The 16,812-nt window shown below is 42.1% G+C and overlaps 1 protein-coding gene across 1 annotated transcript in view; it reads left to right on the top strand.

The window, feature by feature from the left end:
• The window catches only part of Stambpl1 (STAM binding protein like 1), a 55,230-nt gene extending 38,624 nt beyond the window's left edge, over positions 1 to 16,606 (top strand). Inside the window, exons 4-11 of the mRNA XM_051146353.1 lie at positions 4,135 to 4,210; positions 5,534 to 5,629; positions 7,473 to 7,830; positions 8,731 to 8,855; positions 9,903 to 10,040; positions 14,055 to 14,167; positions 15,763 to 15,862; positions 16,277 to 16,606. Of these exons, the coding sequence (XP_051002310.1) occupies positions 4,135 to 4,210; positions 5,534 to 5,629; positions 7,473 to 7,830; positions 8,731 to 8,855; positions 9,903 to 10,040; positions 14,055 to 14,167; positions 15,763 to 15,862; positions 16,277 to 16,333 (1,063 nt within the window). The 3' untranslated portion in view covers positions 16,334 to 16,606. The remainder of the gene's footprint in view (positions 1 to 4,134; positions 4,211 to 5,533; positions 5,630 to 7,472; positions 7,831 to 8,730; positions 8,856 to 9,902; positions 10,041 to 14,054; positions 14,168 to 15,762; positions 15,863 to 16,276) is intronic.
• Positions 16,607 to 16,812: the final 206 nt, after the last annotated feature.

Raw genomic sequence — 16,812 nt, forward strand, 5'->3', positions numbered from 1 at the left:
AGGGCTGTGGAAGGCTGAGAACTAGTGTCTTAGTGCTATTTAGAATGAGAACATGGGGAGGCTATTTATGTGATATTTTGGTGTGACAGTTCGCGTACCATGAGAGTTTTCACATTCAAACCAGTTTGACCATCTTGAGGCTGAGGAATGAGAGGAAGCTCTGGGAGGGTTGAGGCTCTCAATAGTCAGACGAGCCTGTCTCCTTCTTCCCAACTCTAATTTCACATTTCGTGCCATTTTCTTCCCATAGGAGCATGAGTGTCCTGAGAGAAGGAGCCATAGCACTCTATGGAGAGCAGTGGTTCTCAGTCTGTGCTTCACACCTGGGTCAAATGATCCTTTTAGAAGGATTTGCCTAAGACATTGGGAAACCCAGAGATCTGCATTACAATTTAGAACAGTAGCAAACTGTCACATTGTGAAGAAGCAATGAAAACAGTCTTATGGTTGGGGGTCACTACAGCATGGTGAGCTGTATTAGACAGTCACAGGAGTAGAAGGGTTGAGAGCCTCTGCTCAGGAGCGTGTCGAGTCTACCATTGATGTTTTGAAAGTTTGATTTGAAGAGTTAAGACAAGAAACATGCAGGAGAGACATGGTTTCTGGAGCAGGTACAGTAGAGTCCATCTCACATACAATTGAGCACACAGAAGTGTTTGCTTCTTCCTGCAAGAATTTAATATACAAAAGATGTTGAGTAGAACTGACTACACCACACTATCCATCAAAATATACCACATTTCCACTCAGACATTGGGTTTTGGCTTTTTTTTTTTTTCCCCTTATATTGATGATACTTTTTAAAAACTTTTTTTTTTTGTTTTTGTTGTTGTTTTCTTTGACATTTTTTAGTAATACTGTCTAACTTTAAGAGCCCTCATAAGTGGTTTGGACTACACTGCCTAGAAGATTTCCTCTAATCAGTAATGAGGGAATGTAAGATAAGCCTTGTTGTTTTAGTTTAAAACCATATATTAATTAATTTCATTAATTTGTTTTTAATTGAAAAATAGTTGTGTATGTTTATGATGCTTTTGTTTGCATACACATTTCAGTGGCTAAGTCAAGCCAATTTACTATTTTGCCTACTTGCCATTTTTCATAGTGAGAATGTTTAAAACTTCATTGTCTTGGCAACTTTCTAGTTAGTGTGTAGTTCATTGATTATAAACACCATGTTGTATACCAGATCTCTAAACTTACTTCTCCCATCCAACTGAAACTGTGTACCCTTTAATGTTTTAAAAAGTGTGTGTATTTATGTATGTATGTGCGTATGTGCATTTGTATGCATGGATACAGGTGCATGGGTGCCATGGCACACACGTGGAGAGTTCAGGACACAACCTCACGTGTCAGTCCTTGCCTTGCCTTCCACCTTGTTTGAAATAAGGTCCCAGTCTGTGTTATGTGACACTGTTCCTAGAGAGACGTGAATGTCTATGCACCCCATAGAGGGAACTGACAACAAACCAAAGTGAAGATACCAGCAACATCCAACTTGATCAACCAATGGGTTTCATTGGGGTTATTTACAGGAGTATAGGTGAAGGCTTTTGTACAGGAACAGAAATGACTCAGAGACAGCTGCAATACCAAAAGTCCACCCAGCACCCAGCGTGGGTGACAGCTCATACCCGGAAACCTGGAGCACACAGCACAATCTATCTCTTTCAGGCCATTCAGGTAGTTTAGGCCTCTTCTAGGTAGCTTAGCTTGTCTGAGAGTGAGGACTGATTAGCACTCCTTACTGTTTATATATGCTTGAGAAGGGGGGTGGATCTAATAAATCCTGGTCAGTTTTAGGGATTTCCTGAACCTTTCAAGTTATTTTACTTCCTCAGTTTAAGGAGCTTCCCTGCAAGGTGGTACGTTTTACCTCCCTTTAGATGGCCCTGTGTCTTAGCAAGCTTCCCTCCAAGATGGAGGTTCTCTCACTCAGAGGCAATTGCTGTACAGCATTACTGATGACTGAAGTGTGCTTGTTTCCAGATTTTAAATGAGTTCTGGAGATTCAAACATAGCTACTCAATGCTTTCCCTTTTAAGCCATCTTTCTAGTGTTCCCCCACCTCTCTCTGTTTTCCTTACTTAGACAAAGGGTTTCATGTAGCCCAGACTGTTAGGAAAACACAATGTACCCAGAAGGCATCGTATACCAGCAAAAAATGAAGTTAAATTCCTGGTCTTCTAGCCTCTCCCTAGTCTTGAGGATTACAGGTGTATGCCACCATATGTGGCACAGCCTTTGACCTTTACAAAATTCAAGTGTATGTGAGATCATGAAATACCTGTATTCTGTAGTTTGCTTATGTTACTTATAATTTGAGTAGTTCAGTTGGAAGGGATATTCTGAAAACATTCAAATTGAAAGAATAAAATATTTAAAAAACTGTTTTTAATGATTCCATCAAGGACAAAAGTAAAAACAATTTACATATTATTTAATTTCCACCTTAATAAGCTTGAAATTTTAACCTAGAATTCAGAGAGTGGGTGACTGCCTTCATCCCACGTGGAAAAAAAATCAATTGTTAGCAAGAAGTTGAGCAATAAATATGAAACGGAGAATTGTCTACCATAGTCTATGGCCAAAATGCTCCAAAAGTTTTAGTTTCTGAACTATATTTTCAATGGGTCATGTATTTTCCACCTTCAGACCCAGTTTTGTATAAACTCTTCCAGCATTTTCCTCATGAAGGGAAAAAGTCCAGGATCCCCTCTGGGTTAGTGGGTACTCAGAGCATTTGAACTCTCTTGTCATGTTAGCTGAGAGAGAATTTTTGCTTCACTTATTTTTCCCCGGGCTTGAGTGATGTGTCAACAAACCAGGCCTTATGGGAGAAAATCTCTGAGGACTGAGGGTCTGTGATGGTCCTCTGTTTCTGAAGTCTTTGGCAACTAACAGCTTTTCTTCAGCTTCTCTAAGGCTTAGCTGTCCTGTGTCAGAAATGTAAGGAAGTTAGGCCAGTGTGTAAGTGTGGCCCATCACCCTGTCACGGGGTGAGATGAAATGAACATCTGGTTAAAAGCATCGGAATCAGTCATTGTAAGCTACTCACCCATATGAAGTGATCTACACCCCACCATGATCTAGGAAGGAAAGGCTAGTCATTCATTTTACAAACCCATATTGATTGCTTACTATGGGCTGACACCATTCCTCATGCCATGGATACATCATAGAACGAGGAGGAGAGATGCGTGCCCCTGCAGAGGTGCTATCTTCACTTTCCCTGGGCGCAGTGCACCTGGTTTGCACGGTTTTCTCTTTGCATCTGCTGCATTTTCTCCTGTAACACTTCCACTAGTGACTCTGTTGCCGTCTCTCTCTTAGCCGCCAATTTTCAGTTACAAGTCTAAACACATGACAGTGATGCGATAGTGGTTGTTCTGAGTCTGTTTTGGGGATTCAAGGGATTTATATCCGTTGTTCCAAAGCCTTACACATAAGTAAGACAGTGCTCTGATGGGTTCAAGTACCCAAGACCCAAGAAAGAAGAGAATGAGGAGAGTATGTAGAAATCCTGACCTTAACCCACGTCTTAGTCTGTTTTCTATTGCTGAAGGCTGTGACCACGAGTAGCTTGAGGAGGAAAGGATTTATGTTTCAGCAAACAGTTCCAATCACAGTGCATCACAAAGGGAGGTCAAGGCAGGAGCCCAGATGCAGAAACTAAGGCAGAAGCCATAGCAGAACACTGCTTTCTAGTTTGTTCCTCATGCTTTGCTCAGCCTGCTTTCTTATACAGTACAGGACCACCTTCCTACGGGTAGCACCGCCCATAGTGGACTGGACCATCCCACACGGATCATTAAAAAGTCCCACAGGTTTGCTTATAGGCCAATCTGAAGGAGGCATTTTTCTCAACTGAGGTTCATCTTCCCAGATGATTTGAGCTTGTGTCAGAACACTAACCGACACAAGTAACAAGGAACTCCAAACAACGTGTTCTTTGTTTGGTGTAAGTACTTTTAGAAACAGAATAATAGTCCGACCAACCTTTCTTGAAAAGGTGGGTGGAAAGACCACAGTTAAATAAAAGGTCGACTTTTTTTTTTAGGATGCTCATTAGAAAGTCTCTGGCTTCTTGCTGTCACAGAATGCTAATGCTGTGTTTTTCTCTTTCTCTAGATTGTTTGTAGAAAAACTTCCCAGCCATAGAGATTACCAGCAGTGTGCAGTGCCGGAGAAACAGGATATCATGAAGGTACCCTGGCCAGATGCTCTGCCGTTATTGATTCACAGCTTCTTTCCCTCTTTGCCTTGTTCTCAAGGGAGCTTAAGCACAAGAAGCCCATTCCATCAGCCCTAGCATTTGGATTTCTTCCTAAGATGCTTAATGGTTATGACTGTATCTGTTCAAGGTGTTTAATTGATGCTAAGAAGATGAGGAGGAGGAGGAGGAGGAGGAGGAGGAGGAGGAGAGAGAGAGAGAGAGAGAGAGAGAGAGAGAGAGAGAGAGAGAGAGAGAGAGAGAGAGAGAAATGCTCCATCAACTTAGGATGTGAAGAAGGAATTATATTATGGTTTTTCTCAGAAATTGAAAGAATATTGTTTCCCTGTACTTACTTGTACTTACTTACTTACTTAGCTGCTTTTGACTGCTCTCTACAGGGTGGGATACCTATTTGAAAATCCTTAGTGATTTTTTTGAGGTATTCCCAAGGTTCAGCTACAGGCATGTAGTGTGCTCCATAATGTTTCAACCCCTGAGCGCTACAGATGACAGTGATCCAATTAAACTCTATTGCTTAGTGACATCGTAACCACTTTTGTTTATGTAAGTGTATACTATGATTTTTCACATAGAAACAAAAGTCACTACGGTAGATGTTTCTCGGTATGTATCTCTCTGTAACCATTTACTTCCTAGGAAGAAATTTTGGTGGGAGAGTTTAGCTAGAGGTGAGCTGCTTGGATCCTGGTCCTAACTGGATCATCCATCAGCTGCTTACGTAAATCAATCTCACTAGGCTTTTGCTTCCTTTCCATTGACTCTATCCAGTTTCCTGAAGAAGCTGTCTGAGATCCCTGCTCCCTTACCCCTTCCTAAGATGTGAATTCAGTAGATCTGGGATTAGGACTTGGAATATCAACTGTTAGGAAAGGTTCTTGAGCTGCTTTTTGCATCTGACATCCCTACACACAACACACCCCTTCATGCCCCCTATAACACCAATGTTAAGTGATTTACAGATGCAATGAGAAATTCTACTGATACCTATCTAAGATACCTACCTAACTAGTGGAATTAATAGAGATTGTACAAAGGAACACACATACAGACACACATACAAACACACATAGACACACACAGACACACACACAGACACACACACACACACACACACACATACACACACTGTATTCTGGAATTCTAGAATAGCTTTATTTTTCAGAGCTCAGTTTTGCCATTTATAACTTGAGTTCTAATGTACATTCCAGCTATTTTTCTTTCTCAGCTGATGCACTGAAAAAGGATACTGAAAATCTCACTAATTTGTGTCTGTGTGTCTGTGTGTTTTTAAAGAAACTGAAGGAGATTGCCTTCCCAAGGACAGATGAATTGAAAAAGGACCTGCTAAGGAAATATAACATAGAATACCAGGAGTATTTGCAAAGCAAAGTAAGTTCAATTGGCACATTTATTTCTTTGCTGTTTTCTGTGAAAAATGGCTTTTGAATTTTATTTGTGTATGAGTTTTTCAAATATATACATTTCCATTAAAAATTAAAGATGCGATAATGTAAAACTAATAAAAAATTCATGTGCGTGTCCAGGTTAAGCACGTGCTCTAAGGATGTGGTATTTTCATTTCCTAAACCATCTACTAAAGCTCTGCATTAGGAAATAGAGTTTCTGCAGTGATTTAAATAGGGCTTCTAACCAACTCTTGCCAGTGTAACCTTGAGCCAGATGGCAGATACATTTTTTTCCCGCAGATGAACAGAAGGGGCTGAAAGTAAATGCAACAGAGCATGATTTTTGATGTATTTAATTATGTAGGCCCTGGAAATGTGAACTTAGTTCTTAAATAGTACAGTCAACATTCTGTCAAGATAGAGAACAGCCTGAAAGATAATCAAACTTCCCGTGGATTTTTGTTTCTGCACTTTTATTACATAGTGAAAGAAGACTGAAAGGCATTGGAAAGGAGAGAGTAACCAGGAAATCTCTGAGGTTTTCAGATTCAGAATGCAAGCCTGAAGTCTCAGGAGATTATTAGATGTGCTGGTTTGCCTCTTTGTAATGACTATTTGCTTGGGGGTTGCCTACCTCACCGCCTCTCCCTTCACTGTGGTCTCTCTGCCTCTGCAAACAGTGCCAGAGCAGGAAGGCTGGCTGATGTGAGGTATTCTAACTAACCTGTGAAAGGAGCATACATGGATCTCCTCGGCAGGGCCCCCACTGGGCGGAGCACATCAGACCACTGTGCTGCGTTCTGCTTCTGGTAACACCAGTGGCCTCACATATTCCACGTGGAAATTTCTGGAGACGTAGAATGGCAGCAGCCAGGCCTAGGGGAGAGGAGCAAAGCTACCCAGAAGCCCTGACTGTGGGTATCACTGCCATCCTCTGATGCTTGTTAGAAATGTAGAATACTTGTCAAATAGGAATTCCTAGTGCTAACAAGGCCTGGGGTGTGTGGAAAGCATTGTGCAAGCTGAGTCCCCAGTGCTCTCCCCACCTTACAGTACCTTGCCTGTAGGAAAAGTTTCTTTCCACATCACCTGGTGAACTTACTAACTCTTGGGTATCCCCGTACCCTAATAATACCCAGATATTTTGTTAGCACTTGGTATTGGGATTCTTAATCTTTAACCCAACTTTTGGTTAATAGTTCTGATAGAAGAAATGCAAAACACTTCCGGGAACCACTTCTCTGTGATTCCCTTTCTCCATAAATTTCCCCTAGCAGATGCGCTCTGTAGACAAATACAGAAAGGCTCTAGGAAGCCCTAAACAAGAGCGTCTTAGTATAATGGGCATGCTCTCTTTGACTTTTCCAGCATGGCAGCCACCAGCCCAGGGGGCTGCTGGGTACTTAGAACCTGACTAGTGTGTATTGCTAATTTTATTTAATCTCAGCTAGTTTGTATTAAAACAGCAGCGTCTGGCATGTGGCTATCGGATTGGTGTTTAAGCAGGGCTGTTTAAGGGGTGAGGTATTTTGCTCCATGTGGTCTGATGGGGCAGGAAGATGAGACACTGATATTCCCGTATTTAGAAGCACTGGGAAACAGAGAGAGTAACTGCTGTACTGTCTCTGGTGAAATACAATGAATTTAGAAACTGTTGTGTTCATCAGATTAAGTGCTTAAGCTGCATATTTATTTTTTGTTTTACTATTAATCTCTCTCTGTTTCTGTCTCTCTGTCTCTCTCCCCTGCCAAAAAACTTACTGCTTTCACTTTTATGGTTTTGTCTCTGAAATTGATGGTTTTTTTTTTCCTCACAACTATCTTAGAACAAATATAAAGCCGAAATTCTCAAAAAGTTGGAACATCAGAGACTGATAGAGGCGGAGCGCAAGCGGATCGCTCAGATGCGCCAGCAGCAACTGGAATCCGAACAGTTCCTGTTTTTTGAAGATCAACTCAAGAAGCAGGAGTTGGCCCGGGGCCAGAAGCGAGACCAGGACTCACCCGTGCTGTCCGAGCAGACTGATGGAAGCACCCTGTCCTGCTTTTCCACCCACCAAAACAACTCCCTGCGGAATGTATTTGCGGATCAGCCTCAAAAAAGTGATAGAAGCGATTTTGCTGACCACTCTCCTCCAGTGAACAGGGCACTAAAGCCAGCGGCCACTCTAAGTGCTGTTCAAAGTAAGTCAAGTAGGGCACAGGTGCATCTGACCTTTACTAACTTTAAAACCCAACCTACAAAACTTGCCTGATGATAGACCAATCATATTCTTATATTGAGTAGGGAATTTAAATCATGAGTCCAACCATTTATTTTCCTTCTCTGTGTTTTACCCAAGACATACAAATATGTTAAAGAGAAAACACTGGAGAGGAAAGAAGATACTGAAAAATTATTTGCTGAAACCCTGGCTCAGTGGTCAGATACTGAAGTGTTTAACATTAGTCTGGACTGGTGGGGTCTCGGTCACATAGCTAACAAGTGAACAGTGTGACTTTCCACCAGCGTGTAGTAGTGTTAAGTACTGTCACAGTGGCTCTATCAAGTGCTCCAAATTAAATAGGCAATTCTTTTTCACAGAGGCACCTATATAAGTCATCGTAGGCAGTCACTTTGCATGCTATTTTGCTAGTAATTATTTTCAAAAATAAAATGAGCTTTTGTAGACTGATCGCTCACGTTCATTCGAATTGAAGGTAGCACATAGCAAACACAGTAAGGAATATTCATCCCATGTCTTATGATATATGAACTGTGGCCTGAGGGTCCTTTGGCATGTTTGTGGTGTGCAGAAAGAAAAGACACATATGCAGGAATTGTTTGACAGGGCAACTGTGTAATAGAGTTTACTCTTTATAAACCTTCTTGTAAAATAATTTGTGTATGAAGTATACATGTCAGTTGACCCTCCTTCTAATCAGTGTTTACTTTCAAGAGTTTTTTTTCTAACTAACTATGGAAAGTGAAACAGCTGGTAGTTTCAGTGTTGAAATTTGTACTTTAGTTGCTCTCTGAAATTCAGTTCTGAATGTCAAGATCCAAGATTTGTTCTTAGCATGTTTCTCCTTTCTCTGCCTTAGATTTAGTAGTTGAAGGCCTGAGGTGTGTAGTTTTGTCAAGAGATCTTTGCCATAAATTTCTGCTGCTGGCTGAATCTAACACAGTAAGAGGAATCGAAACCTGTGGGATCCTCTGTGGAAAACTGGTACGGTCTTATTTCATCTCTCTCTTTGAGTAGCACTGGCCTCCCTGTGATAACAAGAGTAGGATGTATGGGTGTGTGTGTGTGTGTGTGTGTGTGTGTGTGTGTGTGTGTGTAAATATTATGAAATTAACCTTATACAATTAACTTCCTTAGATGACTGCCATTAATCATGGATTCAGCCTTCTAAAGAATGAACTGTAAAATTTCATGAAACACTTCTTTAAATAAAACATTTAGAAAACTGTTAGGTTACAAGTCAAGATGTAAGCAGTAGTGCTCACTGTGGAGGGAGGCCCTGAGGCTGGAGAGAGGATGGTTCTGTAAAAAGATAGGAAGCCCAGCAGGCCCTGAGGATGACAGCACAGTGACCTAAAACACTCATTTTTACTCTAAGACCCTTTCTTTTCCACATTTACCTTTTCCGCAAGGAGAGCGATGTATTTCTTTTTTCTCTTTACTCAATTCTAAAAACCATATTATGTTAACTTTGGAAGACACTGGTGACTCTTAGAGAAAGTCCTATTATTTCATAATTACATACAATGAGATCTGGTGCTCTTTTCTGACCTGTATTACATACAGGCTGAACACTATATACATAAGAGAGAGAGAGAGAGAGAGACACTTCAGCCTCCACAACTCATAGGAATACCTTTTAGTAACATCACACATTTGCTAAATTCATCTCTGTCCCTCTAAAGAAACCCAGCCTTGCTGTGTGAAGACATTTCCCATTGTTGGTCTGGTATGCCAAGGCACTATTTGTTAATAGATAGCCATTGCTCTCTTTGATACTAATTTTATTTGTATTTTCAACAACAGAAAGGGGTCTCAAGCCCCAAACAACAGGTGTCCAAAACTTTTAAGTAGAGTCAGTTTCTCTGTGTGTTTTCTAACTGTGATCGTGTGTAGAGAGAGGGGTGGTACAAGCAGTATAGGCGGTACATATGAGGAGGTCTGGCTAGCTGATAATGCAGCACTCCATATCCTGCTAAGATGTCTCTTCTGTCAGAGACTTGTTACTTTCTTTCGATAATTGTTTCCTAGACGCATAACGAGTTCACTATTACCCACGTGGTCGTGCCAAAGCAGTCTGCAGGCCCAGACTATTGCGACGTGGAGAATGTGGAGGAGTTATTCAGTGTTCAAGACCAACACGGTCTCCTCACGTTGGGATGGATTCATGTACGTTTGACATTTTGGATTTCAGTTTATTTTTGTATGCTGTGTTGTTTCATTCCTACAGGAATTCAGCTGAATTTAAACTGTTTCTTGTTTTTATAATTTCCCAGGGGTGATAAGTATCATGATATTGCATCAGTTTATTCAATGCTGAGCAATGCATAACTGTCCCATCTGGATTTCCAAGGGGAATCTTATGTTTTCTAGCTTCACCCAGAATTAGGAAAGCTAACACATGACGACAGGTCTTCCTCTCATGGGTTCAGATGAGCCTCACCCAGACTCTTAACTGTGTAATAGTCTCCTGTCCTTCACTATAAAATTAAATTATAAACGTTTCACTCATGACGCGTCTTTTAAACAACATTTGTGTATACCAAAGAGGGTCCACACACTCTAGTGTCCTGCCCCGCAGAGCCAAAGCGTATGCATCAAATGGCTGGGGAGTTGAACAAATGGCTAGGGCCAGAATGTTAGGTTCTGACATCTCCCGGGACACAGTCGGTGTGAAGCTGCACTTAGACATCAAATAGACCTAAGGTTAATAAGTGTCAGCTCTGCTAAGAATTCATGAGAGGAACACTGGGAAGTGGGGCCAGCTGTAATGGTGGCTCCATCATCCACGGAGTGGGAACCATAACTGATGAAGTGAGCCTAGCTGTGATGGTGGCTCCATCGTCCACGGAGTAGGAACCATAACTGATGAAGTGAGGCTAGCTGTGATGGTGGCTCCATCGTCCACGGAGTAGGAACCATAACTGATGAAGTGAGGCTAGCTGTGATGGTGGCTCCATCGTCCACAGAGTAGGAACCATAACTGATGAAGTGAGGCTAGCTGTGATGGTGGCTCCATCATCCACGGAGTGGGAACCATAACTGATGAAGTGAGCCTAGCTGTGATGGTGGCTCCATCGTCCACAGAGTAGGAACCATAACTGATGAAGTGAGGCTAGCTGTGATGGTGGCTCCATCATCCACGGAGTAGGAACCATAACTGATGAAGTGAGGCTAGCTGTGATGGTGGCTCCATCATCCACGGAGTGGGAACCATAACTGATGAAATGAGGCTAGCTGTGATGGTGGCTCCATCATCCATGGAGTAGGAACCATAACTGATGAAGTGAGGCTAGCTGTGATGGTGGCTCCATCGTCCACGGAGTAGGAACCATAACTGATGAAGTGAGGCTAGCTGTGATGGTGGCTCCATCGTCCACAGAGTAGGAACCATAACTGATGAAGTGAGGCTAGCTGTGATGGTGGCTCCATCATCCACGGAGTGGGAACCATAACTGATGAAGTGAGGCTAGCTGTGATGGTGGCTCCATCGTCCACGGAGTGGGAACCATTAACTGACATCATATGTTGCTCAGTGTTGAATGAAACAATGCCAATGAATTTCCTAACATTTTTCTAGAGGCCAAGAAAAACTATGAATTTTATTAACGAAGATAGTCTGTTTGTTTTCATAGTTCATGTTATCTAAGAGATTTTTCTATTTAGTTGTACACAGCTCAGTCTGGGCACTGTGCCTGTCTATGCATCTGTAAGTAAAATGTCTGAGACCAGATAATTTATTAAGAAGAGAGGTTTCATTCTTATAGTTCTAGGGACTGGTATTGGCACTGGTGTCCAGAGAGAGCTGCTTTCTGTTTCCAAGACAACACCTTGGTCCTCCATCCTTTTGGGGTGGGAGGTGGAAGACCAAGAGAACACCCCCTTCACCCTGAATCCCTTCTGCTGGGCTGCTATTAGTCACCTCCTAAAGGCCACACCTCTCACTGCTCTCCTGTTGACTAGGGTCCCCTAGAGAATGTCAAGGGGACCTCACCATTCTAATGATAGCAGACGGAGACAGGTCATCTCACTTAGCATGAAATGCGCGTCAAAAATCTGGGTGTCCTCAATAAACCCTAAAGAATGAACAGGGGTTGTTTTGCATTGTATTTGTTTGTAGAAAAGTGTGGGCATGCGCACGCATGCACACACACGCAACCTAGGCCAGTGGAGCAGATGCCAGCCCTGCTCGGACTTTGAGTCCCTCTATCCTTAGTCAGGACTGCTAGCTTCCAAGTTCTCCCATGGACTGAGGGAAGCCAGTGACCTCTCTCACTTCTCTGACGTCATCAGTAAACAAGCTAGGATGTGAAAGCCCTTTGAAAAATTAAAACCGGCCCTCAAATGTGAGAATGTATTTGTAAAAGAGAGCAGCGAAGCTTTCTAGTCATCTATTTGGTTTATTGAATAGTAAATACCTATATGCCTTACTGTTGGATCTGAATTGCTGTTTTGAAGTATTTAGCCTAAGAGAATTTATATAGGATGCACTTTAAAATGCAAAATAAGCCACAGCACAGAAGAACTGGGGAGATGGGTCAGTTGGTACAAGTACTTGCTGTGTAAACACGAGGACCTGAGTTCAGAACTACTGTCGCTACCTAAAACATGGGGTGCTACAGTCTGAGCCTAGATCCCAGCACTGAGGAGACAGAAAAGGGGCAGATCCCTGACAACTGCTAGGCAGCCAACCTAGCCTCGTTACTGAGCTCCAGGATCAATGGGAAAAACTAACTCAAAAAATAATGTGGTGAGCCATAAAAAGGATAGGCCTGCTGTTAACCTTTGGTCTCTGTATGCACTCACACACACAAACAAACATATACCACGATATCACACATGCGTGGACAAACACACGCACCACACACACCACACACACACACACACACACACACACACACACGCACGCACGCACGCACGCACGCGCGCGCACACACACACGCATGCACATACAAGCTGCATCAAGGAAATTATAACAAACTACATATGCAGTGCGTTGCAGGCCAGTCAGTGTTCTTCTTGATAAACAACTCCCAAAATAGAATCAAAAGTTTTCCTAACAGGTGATGTGTCTGTTACGTATGTGCTACAGTGAATTTAATTTGTTTAGTTAACAGACTGGTCATCATTCTAGACTTCCAGGGCTTTAGATTTAAATTGAGTTTACAGTGTCATTCTGTTGGAGTTGAATGAAAATGCACAAGTGTTGCAATCCCGAAGCTCAAGTCATGCTAGTTTTTACAACACACAGTAACCACCAGCAGTCAGTCCCAGGGCTAGGCCCTGCAGTTACACTCTTCCTCAGGAAGAAAGTCTGAATTGGGATCTGGTAGGCCTGAATTTTAATTTTAAATGTCTTGGCTTGACTAACTCTTTTGACTTCTAGAAGTCACTGTGCATGTTGTTTACCTCAATCATCGCCTTGTCTGTAGAAGAGACATAGGAATAACAACAGCACAGACCTTAGTGAGAGCCCCCAGACACCGTCAGCAACTTGGAGACCCTTTTCTCCTGTGGGTAAAGATGAAGAGCCATAGACAGTCTCAGTGCTGTGCTTTATTTACTTCTAGGAGTACAAAATGAGCCCAAGACCCAGATTTCTGATCTCTGTGGCAAGGTTGCTTCATCTGGAGATCCTCATGTGTGGATTGAGATCTTCAGATTCTTACCTTGTTAGATTAATTAATGGAGGATCAATTCAAAGCCTCTGGCAAAGTGGAACTGTCTCATTCTTTCTCACAAGGGAAGGATATATACTCCTAGAAACTTAATTTATAGTTATTCCAAACCAACAAGAGTATGCTAGAAGAAAGAATTCTGTCAGCCCCCATGCCCAATTAATTTGTATTTTCATATTATTATTCTTATTGGCAGTGGTGGTGGTGGTGACGGTGGTGGTGGTGGTGGTGAGATGTGTGCAAGGGCAGGTGTCCAGGTGTCATAGCACACATGTGGAAGTCAGAGGACATACTTCAGGGAGTCAGTTCTCTCCTTCCACCATAGGCTTCAGAGATCTAATCCAGGTCAACAGGCTTGCATGGCAAAGGCTTTTACCCACTGAGCCATCCCACCAGCCCTCACCAAAACATGGTTCCCCCCCCCATGTGTATTGGCTTACTGAAAGTAACAGGAGGAGTTTTAAGCAAAGCTTCCCTAACGAGACTGTCTTCTTTCCATGTGTAGACACACCCCACGCAAACTGCATTCCTGTCCAGTGTGGACCTTCACACTCACTGTTCCTACCAGCTTATGTTGCCGGAGGCTATTGCCATCGTGTGTTCCCCAAAGCATAAAGAGTAAGTGTGACAAGAGGGCTCTGCAGAGTCCACCATGCCATGGCACTTGGATATGAGGCCCTTAGGAAAGAGATGAGCTGTGCTAGTACCCGTAGCTCCACAGTCTTGTTTGTTTGTTTGTTTGTTTGTTTGAAGCCCCTTCAAAGGTGAAACTGCTAGTTATTCCATGTAACAGGGATGCTATCCCAGGTGACTTTTGGAGCCATATTTCTACTGTTCTTTGTTCTATGAAAAAAAATTTACTAGCTTTGCTCATATACCTCCAAAGCTTTCCTAGTTTGGGAATACAAATGTTATTATATAATATGTTAACACAAAACATAAGTCTTGAAAAGAATTGCTTTATTCTTGAGCTAAATGCAAGTAGACATGGCCGGGAATGTGTGTCCAAGTTGCCCTGAAAGACATACTCCACCATGGGAGTTGTCCCATAAGATTTTATTATTTACAGAACAAAGCTACTTATAAACCATGACATTTACTAAATACACTTACAGAAATAGCATGGTTACAGCAAAGGGGTGGGGGGCACGGACTATCTCGTAGTGATCAGATGTTGTCTGATGGCATTTGTAACAACATTTTGGATTAGTTAAAGGTCTGTTAAAAATATTTTCTAAAGGGACTGGAGAGATGGCTTAGTGGTTAAGAGCACTGGCTGCTCCGTCAGAGGACCCAGGTTTAATTCCCAACACCTACATGGCAGCTAACAACTGTCTGTAACTCAAATTCCAGTGGATCCAACTGCCTCACACAGATAGTCATGAACACCAAGCACCAAATGTACATAAAAATAAAGAAAAATTATTTTAAAATATTTTCTAAAACCTGTGGTAGTAGTTATAAACACAAAGGTGGTCAGTGAATAGTTTTTAAGGAAATGGAAAACATCTCAAAATAATTTGGCCCTTGTCACAACATGCACAACTCTCCACAGTCAACAAGTGTAGCATGGTCTTGTTTTTGAAATCTCTTAACACAAGAGTGGCTTTTCATTGTCTGGAGACTTCAGTTTACAAGTAATTGTAATCGTAAGAATCAGACAGACATTTTTTGAGGCCTGATATTCTCTCTCTCTCTCTCTCTCTCTCTCTCTCTCTCTCTCTCTCTCTCTCTCTCTCTCTCTCTCTCTCTCTCCCTCTCTCTCTCTCTGAAAGCTGTAGGATACCTGACCACTGTGACCCCTATCTCTTCATTCTTCTTCCTTACCTGTCTTGGACTGATGCGAAGAAGACACTAGATGATAATAGTTTCTATGACTTGTTTATCTAGTGGCTAACACCGCCACATGCCTGATGGTTGGCATAAAGCACACTAACATTAGCGCAGAAATCAGAACTATCTGCTCAGGTAGAGAACCATACGTATGACCTTTCATATAAGGTCTCAACAGCTCAGCTGCCTGTCCCTTTTGGGTCCTCTGGATACTTGGAGATCAATGGTCCTAAAGGCAGTCATGGCAAAGCTAGTTGTAAAAGTCATGGGGGAATTCCTGGTTTGTGTTTTCTTCCTCCATCCCATGTGGAGGATGTACGTGTTTATGTCTTCCCTAGGCGGTCCTTAACGTTGTGCTTCTTTTTCACCCTCCTATTTAGCACTGGCATTTTCAGGCTCACCAGTGCTGGCATGCTTGAGGTGTCTACTTGTAAGAAAAAAGGTTTCCATCCTCACACCAAGGACCCCAGGCTGTTCAGTGTGAGTAGACACCATGGATGATTTAATTGTTGCCTTTGTTGTTGTTGCTGCTGCTGCTGCTGCTGCTGTTGTCCTCATCATTGAGACAGGGTCTTTCTGTGTAGCCTTGGAACTCACACAGGCCACACCGCCCTCAAAGGCAGAGAGTTCCACCTCGTCTGCCTCCTAAGAGCTGTGATTGAAGGTGTGCACCACAAGTCCTGGCTCAGCAGCAGCGGTTAGTCTCACAGATGTGCAGTGTGACTAGCAGCACAAATTATTCTCCCAGATGTTTAGTTTATACTGATTCTAACCCAACTCAGCAATATTTATAAAATTTAGGAAAATGTAAGGAAATCTACATCCCTCCCCTAAAGAAAAACCATACATTAAACATTATTAGGTAACACTGTTTTTTTTTTTTTTTTCTTCTAGATATGCAGCCATGTGTTGGTAAAAGACATAAAAACAACTGTGTTGGATCTGAGGTGACAAGCTCTAATCACAAGACCAGATACCTGTCATGGATATGTGTGGCTGCCGAATTTCTTATGATGTTCCAGAAGTGACTGCTGATATTTTATATTTATATATTTTAGACCAAGACTTTGATATTTATTGTTCTTGCACATTTTTGAAGTTTCCTTTTTGGGTTGCTGTGTCTCCAAAAGAGGCCACATGGTGTTCAATCTATACCTATTAATGTACCCAAATGGTATCATCAGAAATAAATTGTGCTGCAAATAACAACATGTCTATTTGTAATATCTTATTTGGACTTATTTATTTTATTATTTTATATGTGTCAATGTTTTGCCTGAAGTGTATATGCGTACCATATGTTTGCCTAGTGCCAACAAAGGTAAGATGAGGGCTTTGGATGCCCTGGGATCTGAGTCACAACCAATGGGTTTCAAACCACCATGTGAGTGCTAAGAATTGAGGCCAGGTCTCCTGCAAGGACAAGAAGT

This window comes from Acomys russatus, chromosome 5 (assembly GCF_903995435.1).
Source record: "Acomys russatus chromosome 5, mAcoRus1.1, whole genome shotgun sequence".
NCBI lineage: Eukaryota > Metazoa > Chordata > Mammalia > Rodentia > Muridae > Acomys > Acomys russatus.